General features: G+C 43.9%; 1 protein-coding gene across 1 annotated transcript; it reads left to right on the top strand.

The window, feature by feature from the left end:
* Nucleotides 1–4,392: 4,392 nt before the first annotated feature.
* Nucleotides 4,393–18,426, top strand: DYNLT3 (dynein light chain Tctex-type 3). Its single transcript, XM_006082954.3, has 5 exons — nt 4,393–4,477; nt 6,532–6,573; nt 14,699–14,822; nt 16,628–16,705; nt 16,983–18,426. Exons 1-5 carry the CDS (start codon nt 4,448–4,450, stop codon nt 17,057–17,059), a joined length of 351 nt encoding a protein of 116 aa, XP_006083016.1. The 5' UTR covers nt 4,393–4,447; the 3' UTR covers nt 17,060–18,426.
* Nucleotides 18,427–19,747: the final 1,321 nt, after the last annotated feature.

The following is a 19,747-nucleotide window of genomic DNA, read 5'->3' as shown; positions in this document are numbered from 1 at the left end:
AGGCCCGGTGAAAAAAATTTGTGCATGCAGGGGGTCCCTTAGTCCAACCTGTGCCCTCTAGCAGTTTGGGACCCCTCGGGGGATGTCCACCTGCTGGCTTAGGCCCACAACCTGGGGGATTGAGCTTAAGCTGGCAGTCAGACATCCCTCTGGCAGCCTGGGAGCCCTAGGGGGATGTTCACTTGCCAGCGGGGAGCAGGCCTAAGCTGCAGTCGGACATCCTTAGCGCTGCTGAGGAGGCGGGAGAGGCTTCCGCCACCACCGCTGTGCTGGCAGCCATCAGCCTGGCTTGTGGCTGAGCAGAGCTCTCCTTGTGGGAGCACACTGACCACCAGGGGGCAGCTCCTGTATTGAGCGTCTGCCCCTTGGTGGTCAGTGTGTGTCATAGTGACCAGTCATTCCCAGTCATTCTGCTGTTAGGGTCATTTTGCATATTACCCTTTAATTATATAGGATAGAGGCCTGGTGCACTGATGGGGGCTGGGCTGGTTTTCCCAGAAGGTGTCTCGGATCAGGGCGGGGATCCCGCTGGGGTGCCTGGCCAGCCTGGGTGAGAGACTGAGGGCCATTTTCAGGCAGGCCACACCCCCTTCAGGATGGGGGTCCCCACTGGGGTGCCTGGCCAGTCTGGGTGAGGGGTTGAGGGCTGTTTGCAGGCTGGCCACAGCCCCTTCAGGGTGGGGGGGTCCTGCTGGAGTGCCTGGTTAGCCTTGGTGAAGTGCTTAATGGCCCATTTTTCAGTCTGGTCACTCCCCCCCAGTGACCCAAGCTCCCAACCTCTCCTTTTTTTCTTTTCTTTATTTTTTTTTCAGCGCCTCCTAGAGCGGAGGCCAGGGTGGGATGGAAGCAGGTATCTGGGATTATTTATCTTCTATAATTGAAACTTTGTAACCTTGAACAGAGCCCAGGGCAGGGCAGATGGGAAGCTTGGCTTCCTCCATCGCTGGGGGCAAACCAAGCCTCCTGCTCGCTCCAGCTCCGTGGCCGCTGCCATCTTAGTTGGGTTAATTTGCATACTCGCTCCTGATTGGATGGTGGGCGTGGCTTGTGGGTGCCAGTGGAGCAGCGGGGTGATGGTTAATTTGTATGTTTCTCTTTTATTAGTGTAGATATATTTCAGCCCAACTTTGGTAAAAATATTGAAGGCGAGTACATACATGGTTGGGGAAAAAGTAGGTTTACAGTTGTTTGTATGGAAAATAATACAACAATTAATAAATAATAATACAAGAATAAAGTCTGTGTTTTGCATACTTACAACTGTAAACCTAATCTTGCCTGACCCTATATACATATACATATACAGATACATATACATATACATATACATATACATATACATATACATATACATATATATGTATATATACAAATATATAGTATTTGCATATTGGCTGCTTTCCCCCACTAGACTGTAAACTCAATGGAGACGGAAATTTTCTTGTTCACCCTCATCTAACACAATATTGACAATTTTTGAGCAAAATTATTTTTGTGAGGGCTGTGTTTAGCTGCATCTGTGGTCTGTACTCATTTTATGCACCCACCCTTAGTTATGGCAATAAAAAATGTTTTATCAGTTACTTCTATGAAGAATACACAATAGAAACAAACTATTAAGATTTGGAGGAAAAAGTATTATTAAAAACTCTCGAATGAGAATTGTTTATAGATATTTTAAGCATAAGTGCAGATATGAAATGTTATGTTCATAAAAGCAACATTGAGGGCCTCATTAAAGCATTTGAAAGATTTTACAAATCCATTTTTAACATATTTTCTATTTTACTTTTTCTTTTAATTACATAATTTGAAGAAGATATTTTTTAACTAGAGATGCATGCAATATACCATGTAAATATTATTGTCTTTTACAGGTGGACCACAGCATCAAAAATTTGGGAAGGACTATCCTACCAACAATTATTTCCCTTCTCTTTTTCCTTTCTAGCAGGACTCATTTTCACCATAGAAGATGAAGATGCCAAACATGTTTTTCCATAGGTTTTGCCAAAGGAGAAATCGGATAGTCCAATCTTAGCCAATGGAACCTGTAAAGATTCCTGGTGACTTAAAGAGTTGCCTTCCTAAGAAAAACTGATCAACCCAACTCAATGTCCATTTCTTCATTGGATGTAATACCTTAATTCCTTGTGAATACAGAACTGCTGCAGCCATGTGTGAGCATGAGACTAAATATTGCCAAAGAATGCAGGCAGCTTCTAGAAGCTGAAAAAAAGCAAGGGAATTGATTCTTTTCTATAGTCTCCAGAGGGAACACAGTCCTACAGACCCATTTTAGGCTTCTGACCTCTAACACTGTAAAATAATAAGTTTGTGCTGCTTTAGGCCACTAATTTTATGGTAATTTGTTATAGCAGCAATAGGAAACTAATACAGTGGTTAAGAACTTGGGTGCTACTATCAGACTATTGAGTTTAAATCCTTCACCTACTATTTACTACATATAGAACTTTGGGGAAATTACTTAAATTTTCATTTTGAAAAATGGGATGATCCATTTTGAATTGATTTTTGTACATGAGGACAAACTGTAATCTAGTTTCATTCTTTTGCATGTGGCTTTCCAATTTTCCCAGCACCATTTATTGAAGAGGCTTTCTTTACTCCATGGTGTCTTTTTGGCTTCCCTTTGAGTCCACAGGCCGACGCTCTATCCACTGAGCCAAACCGGTTTTGGCTATTTTTACCTTTGAATTACCTAAGTAATAACTGTTAGGTCGGAGAGAGAGCCCAGGATCGGATACATGCAGACATGTGACGAGATAATGGACTCCCCCTGGCATGTCTAACAGATCAGCATGCCAGACACAGATACAGGCTTCTCCCTGAATCCACAATGACCCCCACACAGATACTGACTCATTCCTGAATACCTTGATGACCCCCCTGCAGCTGAAGCTTCCTCAACTGAATACCTCAGCTCATGTCCCCGCCCCTCACCCAACCGCAGTATAAAAAAAGCGCCTCCCTCCATGTTGGCGTGAATCCACGTGCCCTGTCTTTGGGGGTACGTGGGTCTCCCGGGGACGCAGAAATAAACCTTTTCCTTTCCTTTCTTTTCTGATTCACTGGACTCTCTATTTCTTGCGCCGCCTCCTGAGCCACCTAACCTAACACATCTGACTCTTAGGAATTTTTAAATAAACATAATAATTGTTCTGCTGTGGTCGAAAACGGGCCACATCCTGCCGACTAAGCCAATTAATGTCAACGTAAAAAAACCATTGAAACCTGTAAAGAATTTTGTGAGTTTATTTGAGCCAAACTGTCGACATATGCCGGGAAGCAGAACCTCAACGAATTGAGATAGTGCTCCAGAGAATGGCAGGGTTACATCCGTATTTATACATGAAATTCATTGGTGACAGATTTAAGGAGGTGGGATTAAGCGAAGCGGGGAAACTTCTGTGATAGGATAAAAAATAAAATGATGGACACATACTTAGATGGGTGCAGGAACAATTAACATGATGATGAAGGGATTTGTGGTATCTGTCCTGGGACCCTGCACACCTGGTTGTGCCCCAGGGGCTCCATAAAAAAAGGGAAGTCACAAGTTACCCAGACATTTCAAGGACATGTTATCTTAGATGCAAAAAGACAGATAGGCTCAGTTACGGTAAAGGTTGACCTTATCAGTGAAGATATCGGCTTAGGATGTAACTGCCCACCATAACTGCTTTTAGTTAAGGTTTAATTTCAGACCATCCTCTGTGGTTACTTTAGGTCTGCAAAACTGCCATGCAGGCCTCTCCTGAGCTTGTCAGTTCAGCATGTGGCCCCTTTTCGACCACACTACTAAAAGTTATCAATTAATGGAGATATTTGTACTTTCTCTCCTATGAATCAAATGTTTCTTTTTACATAGTCATTGAGGAGGAGTATAGGAGTGTACACTTTAGGAGTTATGTATACAGCATCTCATTTGATCTTTACAACCAATCATGAAATGGGTATAATTTAAGTTTTCATACAAGAAAACTGAGGCTGTGGGGAGGTTAATTTTTTGCAGGTAACATAGCTAGTAATTGGACAAATCAAAGCGGTTTGTTCACCACTGCATTAACTACACTTATTTGCTGGATGATGAACAAATATGTGCAAATAACCACACCAGTGGGCACTCAAATAATGCGGGATTTAGAGTAACTGACACCAGGACACGTCAGGTGATCCACACTGGCACAATTCCCAGCTCTTTACCACCCATCCCTTGTTTTCAGAAAAGTCAGAGGAAGCGGGAGAGACCTCTGATCGCTTAGAACTCTGACGGTATCCCAGGAAGTAGCGCCGCTGAGTCACAAAGGCGGCTACGTAGGGACCGCCCGGGACAAAAACAAGGGCGGTGTCTCCCCGGAGGCCAGTGCGCAGCCGCAGAGCTGGACCCGCCCATCGCTCCGCCCCCGGGAGAGTCGGAAACAGGATGGAGGAGTACCATCGCCACTGCGAGGAGGTATCGCCACTCTGCCGCCTTAGAGCGACCCCAGCCCCCTCCCGCCTCAGCGCGTGGCTCTCTGCCGTGTGCTCTCCCGGCCCCCGGAGGCCCCGAGAATTGGGTCTCCTCCGCCAGGCCGGGGGTTCACCCCTCCCGTCTCCCTTCCCCCACACCGAGGCCTGGAGGGTGGGCTGAGAGGCCTGGGTGGCCAGGGCGGTCAGTAGCGATTGGGGTTGGCAGTGGGGGCAGGGTCGAGGGGTGGAAAGCCTGACTCGGGATGCGTGAGGTGGGGGTGGGTTGCAGGGCACCGCCGTCTGCAGGGACAGACTTTTCAAACCCTCTGTCCCTTGGCGTCCCCAAAGTAGGTGCCACCGCCCTGCAAGAGAGGCCCTAGTTGCAGAGCCGCTCCAGCTCCCTGTCGCTCTGTCCTGGGTGCCTGAAAGAAGGTGCTTCATGGATTAAGAACCCTTATTTACTGACTCAGACTTCGTGAAACCTCACCAGAATCCCATGGTGTCCGTTATTTTCCTGTTACTGGTGGCAGCTCTGACTTTCATGGTGGCTTGCCCAAAGTTAAAACTGCAAGGAATGCCAGATGCTCCAATTTGAACCCAGGCCTCGACCTCCCAACAACTCTTGCTTCACTTTAACCAAGACAGGCCTGCAAGTGCAGAAGAGACAAAGACATTTTCTGTCTCACAGAAAATACAGCCACAGTTGAATGGTGCGGTGAAAAAGTAGGCGCATAGTGGAGGGGCAGCATAAAATAATATATTATAACACCCCCCTACCCCCCGCCGGAAGGGACTTCTGGTTTATCCATCGTTAGGATGTGGGCTTCTATAAAAGCTAAAGCTACATTTAAATTAATTAGTTATGTGATGCAGGTAGCAAACATACTTAACAGATTGGTGCTAAATTATTATTTTAGAAATTGAACCACAAACAATTTCACTCTCAGGCATATACCCCAGCAAGTGCTACTCTGACTCTTAAGAGGCTTCTGTATGGCAGTACATCCTAAATACTTATATTTAAAAAGAAATGAAATTACATGTTACCGTGACCACACCATACATCCGATTATGTATTTGTGATCTTCCAAATCAAAGTGGAATGGCCACCCTTTAATTTGTAGACCACTTTCAAAAATAGATGAGGACCTTATTTTAAGGTGAAATGAACATTTTAATAGGGTAAAAATGTGTGGGCTGTTTTCATAATATTCCTAATAACTTAGGGTATTTTTATTCCTTTATTGGTGAAGTCTGTGGTATAACTGAGTTGAAAATACTTTACATCTATATTCAAGATGATACTTATTTTCAGAATTTACCTGTTTTTTAAACCATTTTTGAATTGTATAGTGGGATTTGCAAAAATGCTGATGTCAGAAAGCTTCTCCATGGATTAACCTGAAGTATTTTGGTGTAGATTTCAATCTTATCACATAGCCTAGTTCTCTACTATGGGAGACAGACACTTGGATGTCATTAATAGTTGCTTTTAACTCAGGAGTCAATCAAGTCACTTTAAAGGAAAGACTAAGTTGCCAGACCTATTATATAGTATTAAAGGGTCATTAATTGACAATGGTCAAGTATTTTCATAATCCTTAATTCAGGAAAGCCATATTTTTGCCTACCATAAGTTAAAAACAAAATTAATCTATTAAGCACTCTGTTCTCATGGACCACCTCGTTCTCCCTTCACTGCAGCCATCTCCTGTATACTGATGACACATCTTTATATCCACCTCCTGCTGTTTCCTGCAATCTCCAATGCAGTGATTCTCAATCTAGGGTGTTCATCAGAATCACCAGTAAAGCACTTTTAAAAAATGTACTTGCCCAGGTTCTGACCCAGACCAAATGAATCAAAATCTCCAGGGAGGTAGGTGGGAAAAGCAATCTATAATATTAAGTGTTTGAGGTAGGATTAGTAGCCTCAGTAGACTGGATTCCCCTTATATTCACTAACACTTGTCTAAGCCAGCCTAGGAGATTCTGTTTACCACAAATAAGATGAAGTCTGTGTTACAAGCAGCTTTGTCTTTTATTTTCCCCATTTAGGTTGGTTTCAATGTGGATGAAGCCCACAACCTTGTTAAAGAGGTAAGTTATACATCTTGTTCATTTTGAGGGCTGCTGCATTGATTGCAATTTTAAAAAGCTGTGTTTTGACTTTCAGTACAAAGTTAGAAACCTTAGTATTAAAACAAGATTTTTTTTTTACTTTTCTTTATTTTTTTAATATATTTTATTGATTTTTTACAGAGAGGAAGGGAGAGGGATAGAGAGCTAGAAACATCGATCAGCTGCCTCCTGCACACTCCCTACTGGGGATGTGCCCGCAACCAAGGTACATGTCCTTGACCAGAATCGAACCAGGGACCCTGCAGTCCGCAGGCCAACGCTCTATCCACTGAGCCAAACCAGTTAGGGCGATTTTGTGTATATATATATATATATATATATATATATATATATATATATTTTATTGATTTTCCACAGAGAGGAAGGGAGAAGGACAGAGAGCTAGAAACATCAATGAGAGAGAAACATAGAACAGCTGCCTCCTGCACACCCCCTACTGGGTATATGCCGCAACCAAGGTACATGCCCTTGACCGGAATCAAACCTGGGACCCTCGAGTCTGCAGGCCGACGCTCTATCCACTGAGCCAAACCGGTTAGGGCCTAAAACAAGATTTTTAATATTTGTTCACTAACTCTTTACAGGAGTGCTCCTATGTTTGTTTGTTTTTAATCCACCTACTCTCCCTACTGCTTTTCCTTAATGGGAAACTAAGAGCACTCATTTTTCTTTCAAGTTATCTAAACAACAGAAAAACATCATGGGGCTCTGGACCCCCTGTAAATAGCTATTAATTAAGATTTAGACTTCTCAATTAGCATTAACCAGGAGGCCCACTAGATAATGAAGTCCTTAACCTGTCTATTCCCAGGGCCAAACTGAGAAAGTGGACACATAGCAGGCACTTGTAACTCACTTTTTCTTTGAGAATTTATGTGGGGGAAATTCTATTACTGACAACAGATAAAATGTATGCATATCACTGATAAGTGAGTGGTTCTAAGACTTCAGAGGGAATTAGCATAGGGGCTCAGAGTAAGAAATCTAAGGACAGAAAATAAAGGAGATAAGGAGATTAGAAAGAAATAAGGAAAACATAAATACCTGCTGAAACTATCGAGAAAGTACTGAAATGTTTTAAAATAGTGCTCTCTCACTTTCTCAAGTCTTTCCAATGCCAGAGCAGGGAAGAGGATAGACATGGAGCTGAAAGTCACCTGGAGCAAACCTGAGATTTGTTTGAAGTCTCTTATTTCATATAAAAACTTCAAGTGAAGCCTGCTTTTGACTCCATAATATATCAGAGTTTGTTTTTTATTTAAAACTAGTAGCCCATCGCGCGATATTGCGCGCAGTAGGCCACCCGCCGCTTCCGCAGGAGCGGGAACCTCAGCGCACCGCAGGGATCCGCGCTACTTCCACAGGAGCCATGCGGCTTCCGCAGGAGGTGGAAGCGAGCCGCCTGCGCCCACGGGAGCCAGGAGGGAGCCACGCTGATTCCGCAGGAGGCAGGAGGGAGCTGCGCTGCTTCCACGGGAGGCAGGCCCGCCGTCTCCTCTCTGGGCCTGCACTCAGCTGTGGAGGCTGCGGGCTGGCACCCCTGTCCATGTGTGTGTCCACTCCGGCTCCGGGGGGCCCGCCTGAGCCAGGGTGCGGCAGCTCGCCGGCCCTGTCTCTGTCTCCATCTCCACTCCGGGCCTCACCTGTGCCTGAAACCTCCTTCTGTCTGGTCATGACCCCTTAAGGTGTCCTGGCCTAATTTGCATATCCCCCCCCTCTATATTTTTTTTCGTTTAAATTATTTGTATTACTTAACTCCTTCTTGCAAGTACTTAAGTAAACCAGTGCTCTAAAATGCACCTACCTAGCCACCACCAAGTATGTGTATGCCAGTTTAAGAAGCATGGTTTTTTTAATTTAATAAAACAGCACATGCTCATCATTTTAAAAATCCAACAGAACAGAAAAGCTTACAATGAAAAGCAAGAATCCGTTCTCCACCCTTTCCCATACCCAGTTCCATTCCCTAGAGGAAATCCCATCAGTGCACAACTGTTTTTATTTTCTAAGAGAGATTACTTATATATCTCCAAATAATGTTTATACCATCATTTCTTGATTTATGAATTATAGACAACATTCCTAGAGCTCCTGCTATGAGAGATGAAAATTTAGTTCCCTCAGATCACCTGCTTCTTCCCTCAATAGTGAGTTCAGTATTTTTACTTCAATATATTTACACTGTTAGGAGCATGTTTCTTTTCTACTCCTGGCATTTCCTTCCATACACAGGATTTTTCCTTAACATTTCTGGCCTCTTGTCCCACCTGTCATTATTCCTCCCCATGGAGGTACAGTAAATTGCCTGTTTGATGAGTGACAACCATTGATCCATCATTCTCATTTGGAAAAACAAATCTCCCAAATGCCTTGGACTTAAGTATTTGTTTTCTCCTTTCCTCTCCACCCAGACCAACAAAAGGCACCAGCCTGGCTAAGTGTTTCTCTCTGTTGACTCAGCCTTTCCCTTGGATGCCTCTTCCGAGGTCTGAACTGAACACGTAGAGAGATAGCAAGGTCCAAACTCCAACCTATTCTTTACCAATAATAAAGATAATATTTTATCCTCTTTCTAGTGACTCTTGTCTTTTCATTTGGCTCAGAATGTTAGTAAAGAATAAGGTCTATTTAAAAGGCTCCTCAAATAACCCAGCATCATTTTCTTCATGTTCCATCAACCACAAACACTTTGAAAAAATGAGGTTGTTATCACTCCTGCCCTTCCCATGACCTCTATGCCAACTTCCACCTCCCAGCTGACCGCATTTTGCTTTTGTACTATCAAGGCATTGAAAATATTTGCATTGTTTTAAAAATTAAATATTCCTGGGTTACATAGTTCTAATACATATTTCTGAACTATTAAAATATGGCAGGATTTTCAGGTGCTTATTTAGGACTCAAGCTGACCCTAGCTGTACTAGGCCAGACCTGATTGAGTTTTGGGTGAACTTGTGCACCAGAACATTCAGGCAAGTAAGGCACTGTCTCAGGACAGGCTGATAAGGTGTTCAATGCCTACCAGGGGTCCTCAAACTACGGCCCGCGGGCCACATGCGGCCCGCCGAAAACATTTATCCGGCCCGCCGGGTGTTTTTGCCGCTGCTGCCTGTTGCTGAATTTGTTCATAGTTTTTTTTTAAACTATAGTCAGGCCCTCCAACGGTCTGAGGGACAGTGAACTGGCCCCCTGTTTAAAAAGTTTGAGGACCCCCCTAGACTAAAGGCAGGTAAGGTCGGCTAAAACACAGGCCCCAAGAGCCATACCCACAAAACAAGCCTGCTTCCTAGGCCAGCTCATTTTTTTTCTAGGATTTGGCACAGTTAAAAATAACTCAGGGCTATTAAAAGTGTTTATAAATACCTTACCCACAATGCAGATGCCACTAGACTAATTCCTCTGCCAGAATTGATTCCCAAAGAGAACTACTTGTCTATTTGCCTAACAGGAGAGCCAAATTGATATTTCAAATATTGTTCTTAAGATTTTGACTTACCATCACATAGTGTCTAAAAGATGTTAAGTGATTATTTTTCCAATAATATAATTTCCAATATAGGACTAAAAAAAACACATAATGACCAAAGGCAGGTATTTCTACGGTCTCTTATTTCTTTGGTATATATGACATATATTCTATAATAATAAAAGCATAATATGCAAATTGACCAAACGACCAAACAGTAGAACCACTGGACGACCACACTATGACACCCACTGGTGCCAGGCCAGCCAAAGTGGGTGCCATGCGACTGGTTGGGGGGCCCCGCCATCGCCCCATGATCACCTTGCAGAGGGAGGCCCAGGCCACCCTCTGCGGAGTGATTGATCTGGGGACTCTGCGGAACCCGAGAACCAGGGGTGTGTGACAACGGATGCGGGCAGCGCCAGGCCAAGGCAGGTGAGGGCGGGGGGTGGGGCCGGGGCTGTGAGAGCAATAGCTGGGGGAAGGAAGGCATACCCTTGCACGAATTTCATGCATTGGGCCTCCAGTAAATATATAAATTTACATATATAAAAGTATGTGTGTATATATGTCTATATATTAACATTTAAAGTAATATTTGGCCTGCTGAGATATGTTATTTTGTTCAAAAGACATCAATTTTAGAAAACAGTAAATCAGTTTTCTAGATTCATACTTAAACATCACTTTCAGAGTAAGCTCCAGGATGCCTGGCAGTATATAACAAAACAGAGAAGCACTGGCCGGGTGGGTCAGTTGGTTGGAGAGTCATCCCATATACCAAAAGGTTGCAGGCTTGATCGGTCAGGTGCATACTGGAGGCAACCGATCGCTGTTTCTCTCTTTCCCTTCCTCTCTCTCTCTCTCTAAAAATCAACAAAAGCAAAATGCGGTCAGCTGGGAGGTGGAAGTTGGCATAGAGGTCATGGGAAGGGCAGGAGTGATAACAACCTCATTTTTTCAAAGTGTTTGTGGTTGATTGAGAGAGTGAGAGAGCACTATATTAAAACATTTCAGTACTTTCTCGATAGTTTCAGCAGGTATTTATGTTTTCCTTATTTCTTTCTAATCTCCTTATCTCCTTTATTTTCTGTCCTTAGACTTCTTACTCTGAGCCCCTATGCTAATTCCCTCTGAAGTCTTAGAACCACTCACTTATCAGTGATATGCATACATTTTATCTGTTGTCAGTAATAGAATTTCCCCCACATAAATTCTCAAAGAAAAAGTGAGTTACAAGTGCCTGCTATGTGTCCACTTTCTCAGTTTGGCCCTGGGAATAGACAGGTTAAGGACTTCATTATCTAGTGGGCCTCCTGGTTAATGCTAATTAAGAAGTCTAAATCTTAATTAATAGCTATTTACAGGGGAATCCATAGCTCCATGATGTTTTTCTGTTGTTTAGATAACTTGAAAGAAAAATGAGTGCTCTTAGTTTCCCATTAAGGAAAAGCAGTCTAGGGAGAGTAGGAGGTTTGCTTAAAGTCATCAACTTGGGGATGGTAAAGACAGAATTAAAACACTGTTGCCCTGACCCCTGGTCCATTGGCCCTCCTAACTCTTATGCTATTGCATATTCTAGGAGAATAATTTGATGCCCATTCCTTTCTTCAACTCCTCTAAATTTAACTTTTATTTCTACATTTTATCATTAGGGAAGATTTCATACTGCCCAGCTTAACATTTCATATTAATTTGTGCCTTTCTGAATTTTAACTACAATTGTAGTAAATGAAAGCTGCATATGTGCACATGCTCGTGTCTGTGTGTGTGTGTGTGTGTGTGTGTGTTTGTGTGTTTGTGTGTGATTAAGCTGGATTCTATAAATTAATTGAATGAGTGCTTTATCATCCAGGCTCTATCACTCAAATATAAAACAATAACAGCAAAATTAGGGAAAGACAAATACTGTATACTCACTTATATGTGGAATCTAAAAAAGTCGAATTCATAGAAACAGAGAGTAGAAAGGTGATTTTTGAGGTCTGGGGGAGCCGGAGAAACAGGGCAATATAGATCAAAAGGTATAAACTTCCAGTTAAAGATGAATAATTTCTGGTAACCTAATGTACAGTGTGTAATTACAGTTAACACTGTATTGTATACTTGAAAGTTGCTTGAAAGTAGATCTTAAATGTTCTCTACACACATGCAAAAATAATAACTGTGAGAAGACTAGTTCATTAATTCACCTTGTCATAATAATTATTTCACAATATATACATATATCGAATCATCACATTGTATACCTTAAAGTTACCTAATATCGCCCTAACCGGTTTGGCTCATTGGATAGAGTGTCGGTCTGCAGACTCAAGGGTCCCGGGTTCGATTCCGGTCAAGGGCATGTGCCTTGGTTGCGGGCACATCCCCAGTGGGGAGTGTGCAGAAGGCAGCTGATCGATGTTTCTCTCTCATCAATGTTTCTAACTCTCTCTTCCTCTCCCTTCCTCTCTGTAAAAAATCAATAAAAATATATTTTAAAAAAAGAAACAGATAAAGTTACATAATATCATATGTCAATCATCCTATCTAATAAAGAGGGAATATGCTAATTGACCCTCACTCTGTCACAGAGATGGCGGCGCCCACAGCCAATAAGGAGGGAATATGCTAATTCAGTGCCCCGCCCTCAAAGATGGCAGCACCCACAGCCAAAAAGGAGGAAATATGCTAATTGCCACGCCCACAAAGATGGCAGTTTCCACAGCCACAAGATGGCGGCACCCAGTCCCCTCAGCCCCGCTGGGGTGGCAGGCATGTGGAAAGGCATGTGCCTGCCTATGGAGACCTCTAGTCCCCTCAACCCCCCAGCTGCCCAGGGCCGGCCTGAGGTGCAGGCCAGCCTTGGATGGCAGCTGCCCAGCCACCCAGGGCCACCCGAGGCTCAGGTAACCAGGGCCAGCCGAGGCTTGTGCTGCTAGCAGTGGCAGCAGCAGAGGTGTGGTGTGATGGGGCGTCGCCTTCCCCTGATTGCCGGGTCGCCTCCGGCCCCTGAGGGCTCCCGGATTGTGAGAGGGGGCAGGCCGGGCTGAGGGACCCCCCCCTCCAGTGCATGAATTTTCATGCACTGGGCCTCTAGTATTTCAGTAAAACTGGAAAAAGAAAATAAGCAGTAATAATGATAATTATGATGATAATAATAATATCTAGCATGACTTATTGTGATTACACTGTGGCCATCACTGTGTTTGAGCACATGGCATTCATTATCTCCTTCCAGACTCACAACAACCTGCTGAGATGAAGCTGTTATATCTTTAAGCATTAGGAAAATATGGGCTTCAGGAGGTTAAGTCACTTGCAAAAGGATACACAGGAAGTAGGTGGGAGTGGTGATCTTAAAACCTAAGATTGTGATTCTAAACCAGTGCTCTTAATCAAATATCAGAAGCGAATAGAAGTAAATATTGTGGAAAATTATTTAACTTTCTTTTTATAGGGCACCCCAGAAATAGTGTTTGTTGATGATTTGCTTTTAATAGCAAGTATGCTAGTTTTATAGCTAAGCAATTCTGTGATATGAATGAGAATGTAATTATTATACACTAGGGGCCCAAGGCACAAATTTGTGCACCCTGAAAGGAACTGTGGGCTGCAAGGCTGCAGTGGGCACAGGGGCAGGTCTCAGCCCATCCTCTGTGCCCCCGTCTGGCCCCTTCCACTGTGGCCCCCAGTCCCCTGTCTGCCAGCAGCTCTGCTCCTGCCACAGCCTTTCCCATGCGCTGATGGCACTGGCCCACTTGCACCCGCTGATGGTGCAGAACGATTGGAACTGGCGCCAGTAGTGCCAATCACCCCTCAGGAGCAGTGGGAGGTGGAGAAGCCCTGAAGGGCAATCAGGGCCGTCATCCATCACTCGCACCCGCACCCACTGATGGGGCCGAGTGATCGGGGCCGGCGCCACTGGCAGCAGGTGCGAGCAGCAGGCAGGACCACAACACGCGGGAGCAAAGAATTTTCAGTAACCACCAGAGGCTCACCCTGATGACAGCAACCAGTGTCCTGCCACGGCTGATGCCCACTATGTTCCACCCTCTGCCACCTGCTTCTGATGAACTGGCAGGTCACGGCTTGATTCCTGGTCAGGCCATATTCCTGGGTTGCAGGCTCAATCCCCAGTGTGGGGTGTGCAGGAGGCAGCCAATCAATGATTCGCTCTTATCATTGATGTTTTTATCTCTCTCTCCCTCTCCCTTTCTCTCTCAAATCAATAATAATATATTTTTAAAAAATCCCAACTGTTTCAAAGCCATTCTTTAACCAATTTATAACACCCTTTTAAAATCTCTACTGGCATAATCCTTTTATGATATAACTTAACACCCTTGATTAGTCTTCCCTGTGTTACAGAATTATTAGCTTCTTTGCTAGATTAAGTTCTTTACAACAGAGGCCATGTCATATTTATCTTTATGTGACCATAGTATCTCATAGTGAGATAATGCATGTGGAAATGCTTTGAAAATGCCTAAACAATTAGAGACACTGCTTACTAAATACTTACTAGATGCATATTTTCTAAGATGCTCTATTGGGTTATAAATGCATTTTGTATTTTGCATACATTTTTGCTGCAATTTGTATAATTTGTTTAATTGTCCTCTGCCCTTTTAGTGTATAGATGGAGTTTTGGGTGGTGAAGATTATAATCAGAACAACATCAACCAATGGACTGCAAGTATTGTGGAACAATCCTTAGCACATTTGGTTAAGTTGGGAAAAGCTTATAAATATATTGGTAAGTGTTACTATCCTTCCTTAGAAGTTCACTCACCTTTGTTCTTATAATTTTCTCTGAATTTAGAGACTATAATTGAATGATAGAAACTGTAGTTGGATATTAATCCTATCTAATAAAAGAGTAATATGCAAATTAACCGTCACTCCACAACAAAGATGTCAGTGCCCATAGAGGCTGGGCAGGATGCTGGCGGCGTCACCCCTGCAACGTGAGCCCAGCAGGCAAGCGGGGCCGCAGGCAGCACCCAGCAGGGCCTGCTGGGCAGTGGTGGCAGCAACCTGCAGGCAGCACCCAGCAGGACCTGTTGGGTGGTGGTGGCGGCAACCATGAGCAGGCAAGCAGGCCCACGGGCAGCACCCAGCAGGGCCTGCTGGGCAGTTGCTGCGGAGACCGGGGGAGCAGGCAATCGGGCCGCAGGCAGCACCTAGCAAGGCCTGCTGTGCGGTCGCCATGGCGACCTGCAAACAGGCAAGCGGGGCCCACAGGCAGCACCCAGCAGGGCCTGCTGGGCGGTGGTGGCAGCGACCTTCAGACAGCACCCAGCAGGGCCTGCTGAGCGGTTGCCGCGGAGACCAGGGAGCAGGCAATCAGGGCCGCAGGCAGTACCCAACAGGGCCTGCTGGGCAGTCGCTGCAGAGACCAGGGAACAGGCAATTGGGGCCCGCAGGCAGCACCCAGCAGGGCCTGCTGGGCGGTGGCGGCAGCGACCCGCGAGCAGGCAATCGGGGCCCGCAGGCAGCATCCAGCAGGGCCTGCTGGGTACTTGAGGCAGCGACCCGTGGGCAGGCAAGCAGGGCCCGCAGGCAGCACCCAGCAGGGCGGTTGAGGCAGCGACCTGCGGGCAGGCAAGTGGGGCCCACAGGCAGCACTCAGCAGGGCCTGCTGGGCAGTCACCGCGGAGACGGGGAAGCAGGCAAGCGGGGCCTGCAGGCAGCACCCAGCAGGGCCTTCTGAGCGGTGGTGACAGCGACCTGCAGACAGCACCAAGCAGGGCCTGCTGGGCTGTCACTGCAAGCGGGCCTGCAGGCAGCACCCAGCAGGGCCTGCTGGGTGGTCGCCGTGGCGATCCCTGAGCAGGCCAGTGGTGCCCGCAGGCAGCACCCAGCAGGGCCTGCTTGCCCATCCTGGTGGTGTGGAGCAGGCAGTCCCTGTAGAACCACGGGGAGTGGGCCCAAGCTGTCAGTAGCACATCCCCTGAGGGCTCCTGAATTGGAGAGAGTGTAGGTCGGGCTGAGGGACCTCCCCCCTGCCCTGCACCCCCCCCCCCATGCACGAATTTCATGCACCGGCCTCTAGTAGGGTATAAAGGACTTCTGACTTATTCATCCAAAGATAATATATGATAATATCTAAAAGATAGAGATAACTTTTGCTATTCAAAAGCCTTTTCTTGGTAACATCACCTTTTATATTTACATCAGTTACTTCTTTCCACCACAACCTACTGGGCACTACTGTCTACTTTTCAGTAACCACATGCCTCCTTACATGTAGGACTGTGAAGTACCACACAATAATTATTTCTAAAGTGGAATATTTTCTTTGACTGAATTATGCCCATGAGGCAGGGCACATAACCACTGGTTATGGCAATGGGCAACAAACAGACTGGATCCAGTGGGGACAAAATCATGGTGTTAAATAATCAAGGTGAGGGCTTTTTTATTTTTTAAATTCTTACTTGTTAAATGCTTTGTTTTCTATTATTTTTACACCTTTTAAAGCCAAAAACTCAAACACTTAGATCTTGGATATCTTTTCCTTTGTTTATAAGCATCCTCACTCTGTGACTTTATTTTTAGTGACCTGTGCAGTGGTCCAGAGGAGTGCATATGGCTTTCACACAGCCAGCTCATGCTTTTGGGATACCACATCTGATGGTAAGAGACCTTAAGCTGATTCAAACAAAATCCAACTACTAACAAAGTCAAACAGTGTACTTATTGTCAAATGCTTATTTATTTCTAATTCTGAAAAAAACTTTATCAATAGAATTGCTTCGTATCTAACTATAACAAGTATGTCTTCAGACAAATATGAAATATTAACATTTAACAGATTGCAGGAAATAAGATATTAAAACCTATGAAAATATATTATCTGGTAATTTCATTGTTTTGCTGGTATTTCAAAGTCCTTTTGTGTGTGTATTTTCAGGAACCTGTACTGTGAGATGGGAGAACCGAACCATGAACTGTATTGTCAATGTTTTTGCCATTGCTATTGTCCTGTGACATCCTAAAAATGTTTGGCCAAAGCCATTCACTTAAGAATTTGTCAGTGTATCCTTTCTAAAAAGAGTAAGTTACTTATTAATACTCTAGATGACAAGTGTGCAATATGCTTCAAAGCTATCAACAAAAACTGAATATTATAAGCAAGCAATCTCATACATAGTAAGTTGGCAGATTTGCTCATATTCTATATATACAGAATCATTTCAATAGGAAAAAATTAATGTCAGCAAAAAACAAATACAGAAACATGGCATGACTTGAAAATACAACCTTATATTTACACCAGCTTTTTACTAACATGTACCTAAGGAGTTAGGGAAATCCATTCAGATAATAAAATTCTCTTTCAGCTTCAGAGAAGTTAACAGGGATAAATATATGAACAAAAAGCACTGCTAGGATAAATCTGGAGAAAATAATAATTAGCTAACGCTTTTTAAAAAAATATATTTTTATTTATTTCAGAGAGGAAGGGAGAGGGAGAGAGATAGAAACATCAATGATGAGAGAGAATCATTGATCGGCTGCCTCCTGCACGCCCCCTGCTGGGGATTGAGCCCGCAACCCGGGCTTGTGCCCTTGACTAGAATCGAACCTGGGACCCTTCAGTCCGCAGGCTGAAGCTCTATCCACTGAACCAAACCAGGTAGGGCTAGCTAACACTTCTTAAGTTTGTATTTCTTCTCAGTTGTACATATGATTTAGTAGAAAGCAATTGTTCTTTTTTTCCTCTCAACTAATATTGCAGTAGCAACTACTATTAACTTGTTTACATTTTTTGAGAACTGTTAAAACAGTTTTTAAAATTTCAAAATCTTGGATTTACATTTGAGGGCAAATTAAATCTGGTAACCTTGAATTCCCTTGTTAAACAAAATGAGTTATGGTGTATGATGAAAAGCATCTGCCTAACAGCTGCCTTACAATTCACGCATTCCATGTGTAACAAATACTATTGAATGCCTGTTTGTTATGAGCATATTTTTCTGCTAGTCATTATAGTTATCTGCTGTTAAAATACTAAGTTTCTTTTGGTACCTGTTCAGTTGGACTGTTAACATTTATGTTTGTGGGAAGAAAAAAAGTTGTTTACAAGAGAGGGAAAAGTGAATCTGGTTATTTATGTAGCAAAGCGAAAAGCGCTTATTGCTGACAGAGAATCATAACTTTAAGAATTTTTAAGAATTGCTCCTAGCAAGTAAAAAATGCATAAAACATGCAGTTCTTAGTTAAAGGCCTTATTAGAGGAGTCTTACTATACAAGTAGTAAATTTTATCATTGTTTTAGTTACAACCATCTGTAAATAATTTTAAATGCTTATGTGGGATTCAAATTAATTGGAATAAAGTATAAATTAAAAGTATATAATCATTGGCAAGTTATTGAAAATCTCAGGGCTTATGAAATGTAGTTAAATTTATTTAAAAAACTAGAGGCCCTGCGCACGATTAAATCATGTGCGTGTAGGGTCTCCTAGGCCTAGCCTGCCATCAGGGCCATGTCCGCCACCCCGCGACGCTCCTCAGATGCTGCCGGCGCCCCACAACACTCTGGGGATGCTGCCGGCACCCCAGGAAGGTGGGGGATAGGAGGGTGGGGAGGACTGGGGGGTGGGGTGGGGGTAGGGCCCAAGAGGTGCTCCATGCACCTCCTGGTGACCAGTCATTATGGTGTTACGACGTTAGGGCCACTGGTCTTTTATAATATAGATAAGATCTACAGCTGGTCACCAAATGCAAAGTCAATCTGCTGTTTAACCTTGAAAACAAAATCAAGTTTGCATATTACCACTAACACACATACATATGGGTAATAGAACCATGTTTCATTGAATTTGGGGGAAAGAATAGCTTGGTATTAATACTGACAATATTAAGATAGTATTCTTGTAGGAATACTATGTGCATGTTTGATATTTTGCTGAGTAACAATAATTGTTCAATGTTTAAGAAGAATATTAAGAAAATACAAGGGTAGAATTTAATGCAGTGATCTACATTTTTGGCCCATGGGAAACTGTCGTAGTCATTACCTACATATTAGTTTACGCTGCTGGCTTTTGTGCCCTTGAAGATTATAATAGTGACCAAAATATCTGTGCAACTGAGACTCATTTTGATTATTGTTATTGAAGCCTGATCATAAAAAAAAATAAAAAATACCTTGTGAACTTGCTATCTGATCTGTTTCTAGTTACAACATAATAAAGATTATTTTTCTGTGCTATACTTTTGTTTCTGGATGATCACTAAATAGTTAAAGAAATGGCATTGTACTTACTCTAGAAAATTTTAAACAGGAGGAATGAGGAAGAGAAATGAATGTCAGACCATTCTATCTAATAATAGACAAAGATGGTAATTGACTGTACCTTCGCTATGCCTCCCATTGGCTAATCAGTGTGATATGCAAATTAGCTGCCAACAAAGATGGTGGCTAATTTGCATACTGCAGGCAGGGCGGGACAGTGTGAGCCACTATCCGGGCCCCGTGTGCAGCCCTGCCCCCAGCTGGGACCCCCGTGTGCCGCCTAAGCCCCGCTGCCAGCCAGGACCCCATGGCAATCTGAGGGCAAGAAAGTGCTGCCCCTGGGTCGCCGTGGTGATCCAGCGATTGGTGAGCAGGAAAGTGCGGCCTGTAAGCAGCACCCAGCAAGGCCTGCTCCTGGGTTGCCATGGCGATCC

The sequence above is a fragment of the Myotis lucifugus genome, unplaced genomic scaffold, assembly GCF_000147115.1.
Source record: "Myotis lucifugus unplaced genomic scaffold, Myoluc2.0 scaffold_4, whole genome shotgun sequence".
Lineage (NCBI taxonomy): Eukaryota > Metazoa > Chordata > Mammalia > Chiroptera > Vespertilionidae > Myotis > Myotis lucifugus.
The sequence above is the reverse complement of the archived record's forward strand: the minus strand, read 5'-3'. Positions and strand labels throughout refer to the sequence as shown.